Source organism: Cebidichthys violaceus, unplaced genomic scaffold, assembly GCF_023349555.1.
Source record: "Cebidichthys violaceus isolate CVI_PGR_0920_01 unplaced genomic scaffold, fCebVio1.0.p SCAF_13, whole genome shotgun sequence".
NCBI lineage: Eukaryota > Metazoa > Chordata > Actinopteri > Perciformes > Stichaeidae > Cebidichthys > Cebidichthys violaceus.
This window is the reverse complement of record NW_027176296.1, coordinates 7,333,830-7,352,623: the sequence shown is the minus strand read 5'-3', so window position 1 is coordinate 7,352,623 and position 18,794 is coordinate 7,333,830. Positions and strand designations below refer to the sequence as shown.

The window sequence follows — 18,794 nt, the reverse complement described above, 5'->3', positions numbered from 1 at the left end:
TACCTCCCACAGGAGCTTTCTGAGAAGTGCGAGGTTTCTTGAGATGCCCAAACATGTCAGCCAGACAGCAGCTGACCTAGACTACAGCCCTGTATGCAAGAGTGGCAGCCAACTAGCCAAAACACCTTATTTATGACAGTGCATGTGTGCCACCACTGGCCCACAATGTTCACACCAACTACTTCTACCAAGTAATATGCCTCCGAGCTAGCAGAAATGTACCGTATGTGTGGCATTCTTCCAACAGGGTTTAGGGTTCAGTGAGTGCAGCAGAAGCCATTGAGAGTCCAACCAAAGGTTGAGAGGAGCCCCACTTCAAGACAAGATGACTCATGTGTAAACTCAGAATAAACAATAAACTATTAAGAAGTGAGATGGCGTATTTTACTTCAATATTCTGCACAACATTAACATAGCCAAAGCATGTGCCTCTTGTAAGAGGTAGGTGTAATGAGTTATCTGCATCACAATTACAGTAAAATTTAGAACAGCTTTTGGATGTTGCAGATTTGAGGGTGTTTTTGGTTTTACCCAGTTACCTCAGGGAACTTGCTTCTTGGAAACAGGCCGCAGTGCATGATTTGACTCATTCCTCCCCTCAAACAAATGTTTACCTCAATGTTTACCCCAGCAATGACCACCTGATCCCACCCCCACATTTGACATTTTGATTCCCCCTTTGTTTATACTGCTCCGCTAATTGGAGAACTTTTGTGATTTTTTGTGTTTGGACTCTTGGAAAGCCCAGCTGCCACGCTCTACTTCACCCACATAAAAACAATTTCACTGAGGTGATGTCACGGCAGTGGAGACCTGGATTGAGGCGCGTATGGCCCCTGTGACCAAACATGGACAGCGGATGTGGGTGATATGACATAACCACGAACTGTGTTTACTAGCTGCCATCAGAAATGTAAACATATTTTAAGTTGCTTTGTTTAGATATTTGTGACTCATTATTTTTAATGATGAAGTGATGATGCAAATGTTATCCTTGGACTCATTTACTCCTGATTACACTTGTAAGTATTGTGAACTACTTTTCATATGAGTGAAACAGCTATGTACAATTCAACACAGAATGCTAGCATGCTATTACTAAAACAAAGGTTGAGTGAGCAAACAGTTAAAGATAACATGAGGGAGGTTGGAAAAGATAAGAATCAGAGGTATGAGGATGGGAAACACAGCTGAAACCGCTGCAGAAAAGTGCACATACCACCCCCACATCACAGTCCACCTTTGGGTTGGTCTTACTGGTGTTTCCCACTCTAGGTTGACTTTACTAATAGTTTAATTGAATGGACAGATAGATACGTGGACAAATGCAGGGATGGAGGAAGTGATGGGTGGATGGATAAAACTGACTAAATCATTACACATCTCAAGTTCTTTTGAATTTCTGTCACACTGTACTGTAGAAGACAGGTCACTGCTGCATTGGTTTGCCAATGTTGAAAGGAACTTGAATCACACCTCAACTCCCTCAAACACCATATATTGCCGGGTTTCTGTGTGTGTCCATGCTTCTGGGTTCCACTCTTAGTGGGACAAGTGCGGACAACAACCAACATGGCTGAGTCACATCAAGAGGTTTTGCCCAGCAATGTTGCTATAAGTTACTTTACATCTTGGTAACCAGGCGTGACAGTTGAGTGTAATAAAAATAGTTGTGCTGCCTGGAGCAAATGTCTGCTTTAACACTTGATGTGTTCGTGCCATCAGTCTTTTTTTCTTATAGAAGTATCACCTTAGTTATGAACCAATAAACCACTGAGGTATTTGTTAAAACAGGTCCAGGCAGGGTCTAAATACCTATTTGGTGTATGTCACTAGGGACAAAGTTAATAAATGACTAAAACTGAAACTGTGGGAGCAATTAAAGCCCAGATATAGTAATTGAAACTTAAAGTATATTAATCTAACCAAAACTATAAAGTTTCTGTACACATGAAAACATACTGAGCTGAATAGTTCAAATCCTTTTTTCTTTTTGACGAAACAAATATCAGAACCGTTTTAGAAAAAAACCTCTATGTGTAGTATGTTTGTAATGTTGAACATAAACTCTTCTTAATATCATTAAACCCTGCAAATTCCCACAAGAATGCTTAAAGACACGACCTCTATGTTTTCAAAGGCTTATGGCACTGCATGGTTTCTAAAATCATCAAAACCATCAACAGCCTGAATCCTGACCTTCTTAATTACATTGTATTGCTGCTGTGCTCTGTGCTGTTTTGTATTATGTTATGTTTCACCTTGTTTTATCATAACTAGAATATATCAGAGGCCAATCTGCTTGGTCATCTCTGGACTTCCCAGGATCCCAACATCCTTTGCTGAATTACATCCTGCTTCTACGTCCCACACACACTACATGTGGGCTTGCACACACTCAGCTGTCGTTTGGCTCCATCTGCTGACAATCTTTGACTCAGTATTACACCAGTCAACACCAGAGGTCAACATAAAGGACAAATCCACATTGCTATTTAACTTTTATGTTATCTTTTTTTTTTAAAGTGGATACAAGTGATTTCATGCTGTGAAATTATCTGTAGAAGAAATGCATTGATTGAAAGTTTATTTCTCACCTAGGAAACTATTACAACAATTATTAAATTCACTAAAACTTAATAGCTTTTAGCTTTCTTTCAAATAATAAAAGTTTGAAGGGAAGTGAACCCATAATGTCATACTTAGGTCAGGGGTTGACAACAGAGCTGTCTCCGTGAACAGCAAACTGAGATATTTAAGGTCTAGGCTAGTAAGTGGACCGTGAGTTAATCTGTAGTCCTGAAATTAGCTTCAATTTAAATACTGTATAATTGCATTGAAAGTGCATTGGAGTCTTACAAAAAAGTCCCTCGGGAATATGTTTCTGTTGTGATGCAGGCATGTAGGAATAATATTTTGCAGCTATTTGCAGGAATTTTAAAATATATATTTTCTAAGAAATACAACTCCCATAATGCTCCAAGAGCAATGACGGACTCAAATTTCAAACTGCGCCTGCTCGTACCGTGGTCGGAAAAATGGCGGCACTGCTGCTGCAAGAGTTGGATGGTTCTGAAATATCTAAGCTACCAAAAACAATTCAAAACAAACTCGAGAGGATCCTTTCGGATCAGCAGTATGAAATCGATTGTTTAAAAGCACAACAGGAACAATTTCGTGTTGACAGCGGTAAGATATTGTCTGGTATTATGTTTGCCATCGGTGCTAAATGCTAAATGTTTTGCTTTGCTCGACATCATGCACACATGCCGGCCAAAGGAACAAAGTAGCTTAACGTTAATATCTTTGCTATGAGCTAACTGTCAGATCAACCTCATATTGTTAATTGTTTTACATGTCTATCAGTGGCTATGGGGATGTGGACGAAAGCTAAAGCTAGCTAACACTGCAGTCTGTGACCACAACTTGACGCTAATGCTAGCGTTAGCTTACCTACTGAGCTAACGGTAGCGTTAATGTCAACAAGATGACATAGAGCGAGAAATAAACAGGATAACATATTAACACCAGTCAACTGATCATTTTAACCTTTCGTGTTTGACCCTCTTCTTACAGAACAACAATTCTTTGAAAAAGTGAAACAACTTGCTCAGTGTCAAGAAGATTTTTTGTCCCAGATTCAAGAACATTTTAAACTCAAAGAGGAGTTTAAAAAGCAAGGTAAGCGTGAGCTTACTACAATAATATATTAACGGTTTTACCTGGATTTCATTACTTCATGATTTGCTTTACTTTTTTAGAGGAGGATCTTAAACATGTGCGTGAGAAGAACGGAGAATATGAATCCGCACAAACGAGGCTGTCATCTGAGCAGGTAGGAAAGACAACTCTATGAAATCAGTCATATTACTCTTTGGTTATATTCTGTGTCTACGGTTTAGGATTTTGTAACAGTTAACAAAACCTATGTAAAATGTAGTGATCCTTGTCCTTTGTAAAAGTTACAGCAATGGTTGGTGTTTCCTTAAATGTATCCGCTAAGTTTAGTGCACCCTCTGTCAACACATTGATTTTAAAAAGTTTTTATCAACACAATCTTGAACCCTAAAGTGTTGAGAAACCATGTAAATGGACTTGTAGTTGCTTTTCTAGTCTTCCAACCACTCAGCACTTTTTACACTACATGCCATTCACACCCATTCATACACTGATGGCAGGAACTACCATGAAAGGTGCCACCTGCCCATCAGGACTATCTAACATTCACACACCGCAGACACAGCCTATGGGAGCAATTTGGGGTTAAGTGTCTTGCCCAAGGAAACATCAATATGATCTTCTGATTGAAGGACGACCCACTCCTCTACTGAGCTACAGTCGCCCTTATGTATTGTTGGCTTTTTGGGAAAGTAAAGCATGATAAGCAACATGTCATTGGTTTTCAAGAGGTATATTTCGTTGCCGTGTTTGAATTGCTTATGGGTGTACATGCAGAGGACAATATTTTGGAAAATGCAAAATAACCAAATATGTTCATGAGTTGGAGAGTGGACCACATTTTTGAATTAACTAGATGGTTTAAAGGGTTATATTGATGTCACCAAAAGTCCAGATATGGTCAGAAAGTTGCATTTAATTGTTAAAAATAATGCTTCCGTTTTTAAGAGTTTGCTGTCAAAGGCCAAAGAGGAACTGGAGGCAGAAAAGCGAGAACTTGTGCGAACACTGGAGAGGAGATCCTTGGAAGTGGAGCATTTAAATGGTATGGAAAGATGGATTAGTCTGGAGACATTTGTCAGAACTTTTTATTTCTATTAGTACATGCTAACCATCATTTGGACATGACAATTGTTATTTCTGTTGCTTCCCCAGATGACTTTAGGCAACTCAATGACAAGTTGGTGGAGGTTAACACCTCTAAGATGGCCCTGCAGATGAAGTTGGATGAACTTGAATCGGCTGAAGTCAACATTAAAGTGAGCGATATTAAAGGATTGATATCAGATTTGTTCTTAGTGGGAGTGACTTTGTACACAGCTATTACCTAATACTGCAAAAGTGTATCCTTTGTTTTACCCTTAAACAAGTAACTGAATGAAGTTTTGCTGTTACAGTACAAGGAGAAGCGTATGATACAAGAGAAGGAGCTGTTGAATGGCCAGACGTCTTGGCTGAACGAGGAATTGAAGGCTAAGAGTGAGGAACTGCTGTCCCTGTCCCGACAGAAGGGAAACGAGATACTGGAACTGAAATGCAACCTGGAGAACAAGGAAGATGAGGTATGCCTCTTTTTATTTACATAAAAGTGTTTATAAAGCTAAATGACATGGAGAAATATGCTATGATGGCAGTAGCAACACATACAATAAGGATAGCATGTCAATATTTTAATTTGTCAATTTACATCACATTAAATGTAGAGCTTGGTGTGATACACCAACCATAGACCAATAGTTGTGTACCTGCGGTAAACAGATACATTGTGGATACTTTGTAAACAGTCACCATCTCCTCATACTATGACTTTAAGCAGTTTCTTTTTGTATTGAGTTCATTAAAGCACTTTCTTCTGTTATGAATGATTACCGTTATCTCTTTTTGTGACTTTAAGTTGAACAGACTCCAAGAGCAAGTGACCAGTTTGAAGACTTCAAATGAGCACCTTCAGAAACAGAATGAGGACATGATCAGCAAACTGAAAGAAGTATGTTTGTGGTATTTCTTACAGCCTATCCCAAGTCTTTTTGTGGTCTTATTATACTATGTTTATATTCTCCAACAAAGTGATTAGTATTGTAGCACTCAGTGTGACGTTTACTCATTGAAGTGTGTGACCGCGTCTTTGCTCATTCTAGGCCAGGGAACAACAAGCCACCATGGAGGAAAAGTTCAGAAACGAGCTGAATGCCAACATTAAGCTTTCCAATCTATACAAGGTTTGTATATGTATGACAGGCGACAAGCTGATTGGGGTGCTCTACTGCGTACCACCAAAGAATTTAATCCCAGTGATTCATTTATTCTAGTTTACCTCCATGGAGTATCACTGTTTCACATTTTCAGAATATGGCAGCGCAACTCAAATGTTTTGGCTTATTTATTTTGAATTGTGACATTGTCTTGAAGACAAAATCAATGCCACATGTTTCTTTCATCTTTGCTTTTATTATTGCATTTTATATTTACAGTGACTGTAATGATTCACTGTATGTCCTAGTTAAGTTGCCATTATTTTGTCAACTCTAACCCTGTTGTTGTTGTTGTTGTTGTTGTTGTTGTTGTTGTTGTTGTTGTTGTGGTGGCAGGGAGCATCAGCAGATTCTGAGGCAAAAAGTGAAGAGCTGAGTCGGGCAGTGGAGGAGCTGCATAAGCTGCTGAAAGATGCTGGAGAAGGTGCGAGGCTGTGACAAAGTGACCACAACTACCATTTTCATTATTTTGTGCTTGACTTCTTCCTAGAAGGAGAGAGTCTGAATGTGCTTGTTTGTTAGTTTAGTGGCTTAGCTTATAATTTGTCTCCTGTTGGTATTTCCTGACATTTACTCTGTTTACTCTTTACGCCACAGCCAACAAGGCCCTTGAAGAGAAGTTGCAGGAGATGAATGGTGCCACAGACAAGAGTGTGGCCGAGCTAAAGGAGAGGATCCAGGGTCTTGAGAAAGAGTTGGACAATGCCAATGAGCTGCTATCAAGTTCTAAACTTAGAGGTCTGTTGGGTTGATTCTGGTACAATATTAAGCCTGCTAGGGATTTTTATATAAATGACCTGTGATCTCTCTACGATCTGAATTTACAGGTCCGATTGGTACAGCATCTGTGATCACAGAAGAGCAAATGACAACAATGTCTCCAACAGCAGCAGCTGTATCCAAGATAAGGCCCGGCATGAAGCTGACAGAGGTATTTGCAACTCAATTTGAACACTAGAATTAGTCTATTATAAACCTCATGGTAATTCGGAAATTGATCTGAGGAAATGCCTTGTGGAAATTAGTTTTAGTGATGATGAGGCACAATAGACTGCCACAGTGGATTTCCAATAGTACTTGATGTTCTGCAGTATTATAGACCATATTAAGGTAAGCTTATGCTTTGTGTTAATTTGGAAACATCTCAGTGTTGGCCAACTGTATTTCGAGTGCACCATTATGGGACCGTTTTTTTGTATTTTCTTGCCACCTGCTCATAAAACTGTTTTTAACCAACAATGAGCACAGAAATCTTCTCCGCTAATTTCCCCATTTTAACTGTCTTATGCATTTTCAGTTGTACACCGCATATGTGGAGAGCCAGGAGCAGCTGCAGTTGGAGCGATTGGAGAATAAGCGAGTCAACAAGTACCTGGATGACATCGTGCAGGAAGTGAAGGCAAAAGCCCCGATCCTCAAACGGCAGAGGGACGAACACGAGCGCATGCAGAAGTCAATGGCCAGTCTTTCTGCCAAGCTGGAGCAGGCTGTTAAGGTGAGTAATACTGACAAGTTGTATGTATGTTCAGTGGAATGGGATTTTCCATTAGATTACATTGAATTTGTTTGTGTTGCCTTTACATGTGTTTTATGGTACGCACAATGAATAAATGCACATAAATGTTGATGTTTTTCATGTACTTTTACTTCAGGAGGTGCACCGTCTGCAGAAGGAAGCTGATGAAGCTAACAAGCGCTCCACTGTTCTGGAAAGGGACAACCAGAGGTGTGACCTGCAGCTGGGAGACATGGCTCAACAGGTGGGTGCTCATCCAGCTAAAAGGATAATCCTGGTTATTTTCAAACGATTTATATCATCCAATTTCACCATGTTCTTATTTCCTATGTCATCCTTGGTCTTTTCTGCCAGGTGTGTGTGCTGCTGATCGAGCTGGAAGAGGCTCGTGGAAACCATGTGATTCATGAGGAGGAGGTGAGCTCAGCTGACGTCGGCAGCACATCAGAGGTGATCAGCCAACACTTGGTGACCTTCCGTGGTGTAGAGGAGCTACAGAAGCAGAACCAGCGTCTTCTGGTTGCCCTCAGGGAGCTCAGTGATGCCCAGGAGAAAGAGGAGTTTGAGGCCACTGGCAATAAGTACGTTGAAATGTGTGCTGACTTATTTTTGTTTTTTGCAGTAAACAAACACAACTGTAAGTCGGGTAACTGTTTGTGACGTCTAACAAAAATCTGTGATTGGTCTTAACATGCTGATAAGGAATGCTGAAGAACACGAGTGCCAAGCATAAAAACACCAAAATATATGTTTTAGAATAATAAATCTATTATCACAAGAAACCAAACTGGGCTAGGGCTAAGAAAGATGATCTTTTACAGGCGTGGTGAACTGGAGCAGAGTTTCGACAAAGCCCAGCTTGAGCTAGAGTCCCTGAAGGAGCAGCGCGGCCAGCAGGTCAAGATGACGGAGTCCATCGTGAGGCAGAGGGACATCTACCGTATGTTGCTGGCTCAGGCAACAGGAGTCAGCTTTCCTCAGCAGGGTAACAGCCAAGAGATAAACCAAGTTATAATCTGTTGATGCTAGACAGTCGTCCTGTACGTGCACATTTAACTGCTTCAATTACAGCATCAGGCTAATTTAAAGTAGCAGTTTCAGTCAGATGGTAACGGCTTGATGCAGTGTTGTGGGGATTTCTTTTTTTTATTATTATTTGGCTGAACTTCTGAGTGTTTTTCCTTTTAGGTACACCACCCGAGGAGTTTGCCCTAACCTCCACCCCCCGACGCTCACCTGCAGCCATTCCTACCACAGGAACGCCCACTGCACTTGTCTCCATGGCAGCAGAGTCTGCCGAAGCCTTGGAGGCCAAGGCGGCTTTGCAACAGGTGAGGAAACATCAGAAATAAGACATCTGCAAGTGTATCAATATTGGCCAAGCAACAGTCTGTACACCATGTGGTTCATGTCAAGCAGTGCCCAACACGAGTTCCATGGGAATGGCTCACTTTTAGTTACAGGCATGATGGTGAGTTTACTGTAAAGCACTCTCATGTCTGCAGCTGTCCAGTTTTCTGTTCATTACTGAGCATAACAATGCTATCTGTGGAACAGTATTTATGGATATTGTTACCCACTACAACCACCCACTTCACTCACTTGTTTCCCATGTCTGCCACTAGATGGCAATGTGGTTATATTGACAGATCAGCATTTACTTAAATTATGTGCCCCAAATATTCTAACCTTTTTATGCTAATGATGCTAGAGAATGAATTTGAGTGAAATGAAGAAAAAGCTCAACAGTGCCAAGTGGGCAAACAAGAAAGAAACTAAATTGAAAAGAAATTAGGTTTATTTGGTTCTTCTTTTGACATGTCATCAGAAAATAGAATTCAGTGGTTCAGTAATAATGTTTATAATCTATAGTTGCAGATCTAGTTTTCACTGAAGACCAGTGATTAACCTCTGACAGCAGTCTCGTATGAATCGGTCAAAGGCCGGTGTAACCTGTTTGTTGCCCCTCATGAAAATAGTATTTCTCAGACAACAATAACTAAACTGTGTTGACACTAAATGAAAATGTCTGGTTGCAGTTGCAGGAGGTGTTTTCCGCCTATAAGAAGGAGCGAATGGAGTGCAACAAGGCCATGACGGAGCAGAACGAGAAGCTCCAGGAGCAGCTCTCAGACCTTCACTCCCAGAATGCTAAGATATCGACCCAACTAGAGTTTGCCTCTAAGAGGTAAGTTAGTTTGAAAAAGCTTCTTCTGGGTTACTCAACACTTAATGTGTTTTAAAAAAAATGGGTCACTAAAAAGAATGTCTCAACAATATCAGGTATGAGATGCTTCAGGACAATGTTGAGCGCTACAGGAAGGAGATTGCTTCCCTCAGAGAGAAAGGACAGAAGATGGCCGCTGCCACACAGAAGCATGAGCAGACCATCCACACTTTGAATGAGGATCTGAGAGCTGCCAAAGAGAAACTCACCATGGCTGAGGTTTGTCTTTGTTCCAGCAAACTTTAAATTTTTCCTATTGATGTTTGTTTCTTTGCATTTTATCATCACCGTGATGGAGGAATTGCAGTGGGGCTTGAATCGGATTTGTGAGGAATTGTTGAGCCATCTAGACTTATTTCCACTTAGGGCCATGCTGAGAGCCTACGTAAGGAGAGAGACCTGCTGAAGCTTGTGGAGTCCCAGCTGAATCAGGAGAGAGAGTCGATCCTGAGCCAACAACAGAGCCAGAGCCTGCTGCTGACCAACCTCCAGGCTATTCAGGTAATCTGGAAATAGGACATTTGTCACTCATTAGATCACACAGACACACAAACATAGTTTAAAATTATAACTGCTGTGTTCTTTTAGGCCACTCTTGAGCGTTCAGAGACTGAGACACATCAGCGTCTAAATGGCCAGTTGGAGAAGCAGGAACGAGAGATCTCCCAGCTGCAGAAGAGGCTGGAGCACGAGGTGGAACAGCGCCACCTGCTCAGCAGAAACCAGGAAGTAAGCATAACATTGAATGGTTACCCATCTGTTCATTTCTGACTTAGTTATGTTCAAAGGTGTTGTGGTATACAGATAAATCTGTACTGTTTAAACTTAACCCCCAAATGAAAGGAATGCATTCAAACCCAGAAATAACAGAATTCAACAGTTTGCTTACTTCTCAACGTCACAGATTCAGTTGATGGAGGCAAAGAGGCAGCTGGAGCAACAGGTACCAATACACCAGAGGACCAAGGAGCTGCTGAATGTTGCCGAGCTGGAGCTCAACAACGTCAGGCTGCAGTTAGGCAGCGACGACTCACGTCACACCCTGAGCTCCCCCACCACGCCCAATATCAGAGGTTGGCATAAACATACTTACAGGCAGATAGACCTATGTCATACAACATAACAATAAACATGTACACATATATATGTATAGCATTTCCACTGGTCATCAAATCCCATGACCACAAAAATTTAAGCAAACCATTCCTAGGTTGACGTCATTGGAAGTCAAATTGTTTATGGCTTCTCGTAAAGTCTCAATCTATGTAATGATGGTGCACTACAATCACCATTAACATGCTAGTTTGCATTTTTTTGGAAGTTAATAAGAGATGTAATAAGACAAAAGTGATTTCCCAAACTTGACACGTTCTGTCGATTTTTGTAATCGACTGACCCAGTTTTACACTTGACCTATTTAGCACAAATAATATGCTAGGAAGTTGTAGTCTCACTAGCTCATGTTGTAGTAACAGTTTATGAGATGGGAGGCAAGAAAAGAGACACTTTTTTAAGACATTATGAAATGTCTGAGCCACACTCAAATGTTTTTGGGGTTTTAAGCACAGACTCCTAACAATGTAATTAGTCCAAAACCACCCACCCTTCTTAAAAGCGCATACTAATTGTACTGTTTTCAAATTTCATCTCTGCTTTCTGTCACTGATTCTTCCTGCTTTTAGGCCTGCCGGGGTCCGATCAAGACAGAGAGGACTTACAGGGCCGCCTGCGGCTGGCTGAGTCCCGGGCTGAGGAGCTGGCAGAGAGCCTCAGGGTAGCCACCTCCAGTATGGAGCAGTACAGAGCCATGGCCCAGAGCTTGGAGGAGTCCCTGGACAAAGAGAAACAGGTGCAAAACAAATCCAAACTAGCTGCCTGTCAGTGTTCCGCCTCTCATAAAACCATTGACCACAACCACAAAAAAAAAGTATTTAAAAAAAAAAAAAAAAAAAAAAAGCTACATTTTCAATAAACTAAGTGCTTACATGTGCTGGAATTCATTGACATTACTTTGTATTGCATGGTTACATTTTTCCTATGCACCTTTAACATTAAACCACCCTGAGTTTGACAAAAGTTGTTTGCACCCTTCTTGCCAATGAAACAAATTACAATTGTTTTTGTTAAATATCCACACATTTGTATTTTTGATTTAAAACATGCCAAACAGACATTGGGAACCCTTTTTTTTTACATTTTGGTGTAGATTATGGTTTTATAAAATCTTTTATATTTGCAAATATCTAATGACCAGGTAACAGAGCAGGCACGCTCATCCATTGAAGCTCGTATGAAGGAGGCTGAGAGGCAGCACCGCAGGCTGGAGGAAAAGCTTCTGGAAGCAGAGAAAGATAAACACAATTCAGAAGAGCAGAAGAAGAGAGCCCTGGCCTCACTAGAGGAACAGGTATATTACATTTTCTTTAAGAATTAGCAGTTCACTGCCAGTTTTTCCCCTCACCACATTCGATCTTCAGAGTATCATATTGCTGTTCAGTTTTATACATGTAAAGAAAACTCTCTTTTTGTTTTTGTGTCTGTTAGATGAACAGTCTGAGAAGAAGTCTCAGCAGTGCTCAGGCAGATCACCAGGCGGTGCTACAGCGAGTGGCAGTCGCTGAAGCCCAGCAGCAGCAAGCTCTACAAGACAACCAGGAGCAGGTAAGAAGCTTAGAATTTAATGTAGAGGAATTAGGGATGCCAATTGTTTCTCTTTTGATAGATGACCCTTGTTAACTTATCATTAACTGCAAGGTAGTCAGCTGTGTCTGTCTGGCATAATCTGTCAGAGTTTGCGCCAGTATATTGCAACCTAGCGTAAAGCGAGCGAGTGTCAGAGAGAGCGAGAGAGAGAGAGAATACGTATGAAGTCGGCAGCAACTGTGTAGCTGAACATTGCAGTGCAGTGTGTACAGTTTGTCGGTGGATTAATGCTACAACTCCTCAAGACCAAAGCCAAGTTCACATGTTTTGCTTGTCACAAGTGAAGTTAGAAACAACTCCGTTTGAAACTTGCAAAAGCCTCCACATTTCTTCATGTGCACATTTTACTGTTTTATCAAGAGCGGAGGTTCATTACTTTACGTCTTGTTATATCATGTCAAACAAATATAAGTCTCCCTTCTCTGCATACCTCTGAGTGATCACAAAGCATGTTGGAACATCAAGTAAAAACCTGCCATTTCTATATTTCTTAGACATCTAGAATAACTGTCAACTAGACGTCATGATGGATCTGACAGTAAAAAGACTTGATTGAAATGTATTTGTCAGGTTTTCCAACTAGCATGTTTCACGACCACCCACTATGTATGATAAACTTATTCCAATTAATTATTGCAGCTCCAGTAATTAATATGGTAGTGCCACTGCACTTACATGATATTACTTAAACATGCAATGAATTGTGTCAAATCTTCTTTCCCGTTTCCTAGGCTAAGCTGGCAGCTGAAGCGCAAGACAAGTATGAGCGGGAGATGATTCTGCATGCAGCAGATGTGGAGGCCCTGCAAGCTGCGAAGGCTCAGGCCGTGCAGGCTGTCCAGCTCCGACACCAGCTGGATGAGAGAGCCCAGAGAGTTGGCGCAGAGCTACTGGAGGCCAGGGTCTCCTGGGAGGAGCAGGAAAAAATCATCAAGGTGATTTGATAGAAGTACAGGTCATGACTTGACAGGATTAGATTTAATACATTTCAGTTGGAGACAAGAGCCCAACAAAAACATTTATTTCAGGGCCATTTGATTTCAATGTATTGGTTTTATGGATTTGTCCAACGACTTACGATATTTAAAATGAATTAGCAATCACGCTTTCAATCGTAATATCTTTGCGCACAATATAGGAGGAGATGTCAAAGATGGAGACCCGCTATGAGGAGTTGCAGAGGCAGAACACCCTTCTGCACGAGCAGATCCAGACAATGAGCAGCAAGATGGCTGACAAGTTGCAACGTGCTGCCAATGAGAGTCCAATGAACATCTCCCTAACTGAGGAGGGCAAATCTCAGGACCAGGTCCTTGAGATTCTGAGGTAAAGCATGTTTATGCCAAATCATGAAAGGATTATCTGTTAAGAAGCCATGCAATTATGCTGCTCACCGGTGTTCTTGTTCCTGTCCTTCCACGTTCTCCACTATCTTTGATACCCTTGTTTGTTTTCTGTCAAAGGTTTGTGCGTCGAGAGAAGGAGATTTCAGAGTCTCGTTTTGAAGTTGCTCAAGGGGAGAGTTTGCGTTACCGTCTGAGGGTGGAGCATTTGGAACGAGAGTTGAAGGAGTTGCAGGACAGCTTGAGTGCCGCAAAGGAGAGGATGCAGGTGTGTTTTTGGCCAAAACATTTATTTTTCTCCTGTCCACTGACAAATCTTATCTGTGGATTTTCTTTATCATTCAATTGAGTTGGAAGATTGAGAATTTCTTTTCCTGGACATTTTGTTGATCTGTGTAAAGAAATCCTCTCTTTGCTCGCTTTCCTCAAAGTGCGATCAAGAACTGTTTACTTTATGAAATACATGAGTCATGAGTCTAACCTGGCCACTAGGAATCAAACCTAGAGATGCCACATGTGACTAAAAGCCCAATGCTAATCTTACTCAGGTGACGGCAAAGACCCTGGCTCAGCATGATGAACTGATGAAGAAGACTGAAACAATGAGCATCCTGATGGAGACCAACAAGATGCTGCGAGAGGAGAAGGACAAAATGGAGCAAGAACTGCACCAAACCCAAGCTAAGGTATAGGTTGCAGTTTATTGAAAAATGGAGTGGTTTTGTTGAATTTAATGGACCCTCCATTGATGTGCTATAATCTAATAATAAACTTTATTTTGACAAATTAAGTAAAATGATACACTTGGGTTTTTGTACACTTTCAATCGCTTTACTCCAAAATGCACTACATTATCCTGGTGTTACATTTTTAAAAAGTATTTCTGAGTAAACTTCCAAATCCAGGAGTTTTCAGCTCATAATCATAAAAAAATGTGTATTTCAGGTACAAAAGCTAGAGTCAGACATCATGCCAATGCAGCAGGCCAACTCTGAGCTGAGTGAGAAGAGCGGCATGCTGCAGGCGGAGAAGAAGATACTCGAAGCGGAGATCAACCGCTGGAAAGCTCGGACTCAGGTCAGTGAATAATGCTGCTTGTAAGACGGGGAGTAATGCATCTGCCATCAGAAAAGCAGATTGTCTTGTGATGCCTATTTATTCCGAGTGTTTTATCATTTCACACCACTAACGCACAACTTTTTCTCACATTCTCGTAGCATTTGGTGAGCCAGCAAAAGGATTCAGACCCGGAAGAGTACAAGCGTCTGCACTCTGAGAAGGAGGCCCATCTCAAACGTATTCTGCAGCTCACTGAGGAGAGCACCAGACTTAAAGCCGAGGTGGTCAGGTGAGGCATTATAAATGTTACTTTTTAATTTTATTCACCAGAATATTAACATTTTCTCCTGTATTGAACCCTACCAGTTCATTTTCTGCCGATTTTAGCATTCATTTTTTTTACAATCTTTTAATTTCTGTCTATAGGACCAACAATCTAACGACATCTCTGCAAAGCCAGATACAGAACTTGCGTGACAATATGAGTAAGATAACTGATGAAAGGAATGTGCTGAAGAAGGACATGGAAACCAAGAACCAGGAGCTCCAGGAGAAAGTGCGAACTATCACTCAGGTCAAGAAGATTGGACGTCGTTACAAGACTCAATATGACGAACTCAAGTTGGAACATGATAAGGTGAGAGCTCAGTAGCTTTTAATCTCACTGCTTTAGTCTTAATTCCAAATTTTGTGAATGAAATGTGTCTGGCTGTATTGTTTGATTCAATCCATTTTGATCAGTTGCCCAAAGCCACCTCTGTTTGTGCTGGTTTGAGCATAATTCTTTTTCACACTACGTTTCCTCTAGTTGGTAGCCGAGGCCGCAGCAGGCCCATCCCAAGAAGAGGAGGCTCGTCAAGCCTCAGTTCAGGAGCTACAGAGCCTCAGAGACTCTCTGAGCCAAGCAGAAGCCAAGACCAGAGAGCTGGAAGGACAGCTGGACAACATCAACAAGGTGAAACTACAAGTCACAAAAACCTTTTACTGAACGGTCCATTTTAGAGTTGGACTAGTGTTCATAGCCTTCTATCAGGGAGGGAGTTCATGTACACTGCATGATCATATAGCTTGCATAGTTGGCACTACAGTGCTCCCCCAAATATGCTTGTCTTTATACATACATTCATTGGTATTGTGTCTTCCTGGCCTGTGACAGGTGGTTACAGAGCGTGAGACTGAAGGGCGTAATGCGCAGGAACAGTCGTCCAGGCTGCAGACAGAGCTGACCAGGCTAAGGCAGGAGCTGCAGGATAAAGCTTCTCAGGAGGACACGCTGAGACAGCAGATGACTGACAAAGAGGACAAGACCAGGAAGGCCATCGTCTATGCCAAGCAGAAGATCAACCAGCTCACGAGTGAGAGGGTGTCCCTAATATTGCAACCAATAGACCTATGATAAAGCACTTGTTTATAGATGCCTCTTCTATTTGTCCGTATCGTACGTACTGTTGCATGTTTGTTTTATTTGAATCTCGGACCTATATTATTTATGTCCAGGCACCAAAGACCAGTTACAGAAGGAAAATGAGGAGCTGAAGCAACAGCGTGAGGAGCTGGAGGTGCGAGTGAGCGCTCTTAAGTCTCAGTACGAGGGCCGCCTGAGTCGACAGGAGAGAGAGCTGAGAGACCTGAGAGGTCAGCAGGAGAGGCAGGAGCAGAGAGACGAGCCACCTGAGGCCGGTCCCAGTAAGGTGAGTCTGCTTTAAAGTTTTCACAAGCCAGACATTTATATTTTTGTCAGCCAAAGTTTAACATATTGCTATTGGTAATATGCAGTGCAATAAATAGCAGAGTAGATACTGTTCACACAACGCAAAATGAGTACAAGTGATACCTTCAGTCATCTATTGTTGCAGGTTTCTAAAAGAGACAAACAAACAAACCGTTAACTAAAAAACATGACCTTTACCGTTCTCTGAATATGCTAAAAACAAGATGTCAAGAAAAGAGGTGGAACTTTCATACCAACAATGTTATTGTTTACAAATGAAATCTGTAAATGTTAGTTTTGTTGGTAACCTGACATCAACTTTTCATCACTGTAAAAATGATCTAAACTCTTCAGTTTTTGTTACTTAAGCCAGAGATCATTTGTGAAGAGTTGGTTGCTTCTACATCCTTGTAAGGAACAACTGCTCTTCCGTGGGCAATGTCTTGACAAAGATATTTGATAAGTTAATTAGATGGGATCAGACAATGGCAACCACCTGATGTCTAAAAAAGGACATCGAGTGACATTGTTGCTAGTTTGATAAATCTACAGTGTCATGACTCGGCGTCTTGTTTGGTTCCCATCATGACTTTTGTCTTTCTGTCCTGATTTATTTTATTAGACCCAGGAGCAGCAGAGGAGCACAGAACAGAGGCAGATCAGTCTGAAGACAACCCCAGCTGCAGACAGGGGCAGGTATGATACTCAACCACTAAAATATCATACTTTTTCCTGCAGTTCTGGGATCCTCTTTAGTACACTTGCTGTGACTTTCAAGCCTTTCTTATATTACATGTTCATTATTCATGTCCTGATCTTTGTCTCAATCAGTGCCAGCACATCTGAGCCTCCAACTGCCAACATTAAACCAACACCTGTGGCTGCAGCAAGCAAGCAGCCTGTTAATCCGGGGAACAAACCCACTCCGAGAGCAAGCATCAGGCCCATGATTACTCCAGCCACTGTACCCACCCCGACACCCACGGCTACCGTCATGCCTACCACACAGGTGGAGACCCAGGAAGGTAAGTTTACCTCTAGACTTAAGCTTTCAATGTATTGTCCCTGAAGATAAATGTAAAAAGTAATTCTAGTGAAGGTATGGCTTAACAAAGGCTTATTAATGCAGCTACAGTCTTAATGAAAAGCTGAATCTGTTTTCCACTCACTTAAACCCCCCTACAGCCATGCAGTCTACTGAAGGCCCACCAGTTGAGCACGTGACTGTGTACGGCAGTGCCAGCGGCTCGGTGCGCTCTGCCAGCCCCAACGTCCAGACCACTTTAGCTAGCCCTATGCTGAATGTGCAGCAGACCCAGACACAGGCCACAGCATTTGTCCAACCGACTCAACAACAGAGCATGAGCCATGCAGAGCCAGCCAATCAGGAGCCACCACCCATGGTCATTGAGGCAACACCTAGCTCGCAGGTGGAATGGCCTTCAACGTCCTCCACCTCCTCTGTGTTTGGGACTGGTACGAAACTAAACTTTTTAAGATTGAGATGATTGTGGGTTTGTATGGAATAGCGATACCTGTTTATTATAATGCTGTATTTCAGGATATTTTAAAGAGATACTATAGAGGTGTGTGTGTGTGTGTGTGTGTGTGTGTGTGTGTGTGTGTGTGTGTGTGTGTGTGAGTGAGTGAGTGAGTGAGTGAGTGAGAGTGTGTGTGTGTGTGAGAGACACACACACCGCGTTCCAAATTATATTTTTCTCAGATTTTCCTAAATAGTCAATGCAAATGAAAGTCAGAATAATTTTCAAGTCATCAACCGTTAGAGTATAATTCAAATTTTATTGAACAAACCTCCCAATGATAACAGTATTTTTTTCAAAAATAAAAAACTCAAGATGCACTGTTCCAAATTATTATGCACAACAGAGTTTAAAAACATTTTATAGATTCTAAAGAACTAAAAATGCTAATTTGCAGCATTAGGGGGTCTTATTTACTGAAATCAAAAGCTATTTCAATCAAAAACATCTTAACAGGCCAAGTTACATGTTAACATAGGACCCCTTCTTTGAAATCACCTTCACAATTCTTGCATCCATTGAACTTGTGAGTTTTTGGAGAGTTTCTGCTTGAATTTCTTTGCAGGATGTCAGAATAGCCTCCCAGAGTTGCTGTTTTGATGTGAACTGCCTCCCACCCTCATAGATCTTCTGCTTGAGGATGCTCCAAAGGTTCTCAATAGGGTTGAGGTCAGGGGGAGATGGGGGCCACACCATGAGATTCTCTCCTTTTATGCCCATAGCAGCCAATGATTCAGAGGTATTCTTTGCAGCATGAGATGGTG

At 41.6% G+C, this 18,794-nt stretch overlaps 1 protein-coding gene across 4 annotated transcripts in view; it reads left to right on the top strand.

Annotated features, from left to right (window-relative positions):
* Positions 1-3,038: 3,038 nt before the first annotated feature.
* tprb (translocated promoter region b, nuclear basket protein) overlaps positions 3,039-18,794 on the top strand; it is a 24,297-nt gene continuing 8,541 nt past the window's right edge. For all 4 annotated transcript variants that reach the window (XM_068707591.1, XM_068707593.1, XM_068707592.1 and 1 more), the window contains exons 1-37: positions 3,039-3,189; positions 3,577-3,681; positions 3,762-3,835; positions 4,627-4,723; positions 4,834-4,937; positions 5,076-5,240; positions 5,573-5,665; positions 5,817-5,897; positions 6,267-6,354; positions 6,528-6,668; positions 6,758-6,861; positions 7,228-7,425; positions 7,583-7,690; positions 7,801-8,027; positions 8,268-8,431; positions 8,635-8,777; positions 9,486-9,634; positions 9,730-9,892; positions 10,040-10,174; positions 10,262-10,402; positions 10,578-10,746; positions 11,356-11,522; positions 11,928-12,080; positions 12,218-12,334; positions 13,108-13,311; positions 13,515-13,702; positions 13,840-13,987; positions 14,268-14,405; positions 14,665-14,796; positions 14,937-15,067; positions 15,205-15,415; positions 15,587-15,733; positions 15,935-16,133; positions 16,276-16,469; positions 17,112-17,185; positions 17,321-17,514; positions 17,675-17,965. In XM_068707591.1, coding sequence (XP_068563692.1) covers positions 3,039-3,189; positions 3,577-3,681; positions 3,762-3,835; positions 4,627-4,723; positions 4,834-4,937; positions 5,076-5,240; positions 5,573-5,665; positions 5,817-5,897; positions 6,267-6,354; positions 6,528-6,668; positions 6,758-6,861; positions 7,228-7,425; positions 7,583-7,690; positions 7,801-8,027; positions 8,268-8,431; positions 8,635-8,777; positions 9,486-9,634; positions 9,730-9,892; positions 10,040-10,174; positions 10,262-10,402; positions 10,578-10,746; positions 11,356-11,522; positions 11,928-12,080; positions 12,218-12,334; positions 13,108-13,311; positions 13,515-13,702; positions 13,840-13,987; positions 14,268-14,405; positions 14,665-14,796; positions 14,937-15,067; positions 15,205-15,415; positions 15,587-15,733; positions 15,935-16,133; positions 16,276-16,469; positions 17,112-17,185; positions 17,321-17,514; positions 17,675-17,965 — 5,488 coding nt within the window. The remainder of the gene's footprint in view (positions 3,190-3,576; positions 3,682-3,761; positions 3,836-4,626; positions 4,724-4,833; positions 4,938-5,075; positions 5,241-5,572; positions 5,666-5,816; positions 5,898-6,266; positions 6,355-6,527; positions 6,669-6,757; positions 6,862-7,227; positions 7,426-7,582; positions 7,691-7,800; positions 8,028-8,267; positions 8,432-8,634; positions 8,778-9,485; positions 9,635-9,729; positions 9,893-10,039; positions 10,175-10,261; positions 10,403-10,577; positions 10,747-11,355; positions 11,523-11,927; positions 12,081-12,217; positions 12,335-13,107; positions 13,312-13,514; positions 13,703-13,839; positions 13,988-14,267; positions 14,406-14,664; positions 14,797-14,936; positions 15,068-15,204; positions 15,416-15,586; positions 15,734-15,934; positions 16,134-16,275; positions 16,470-17,111; positions 17,186-17,320; positions 17,515-17,674; positions 17,966-18,794) is intronic.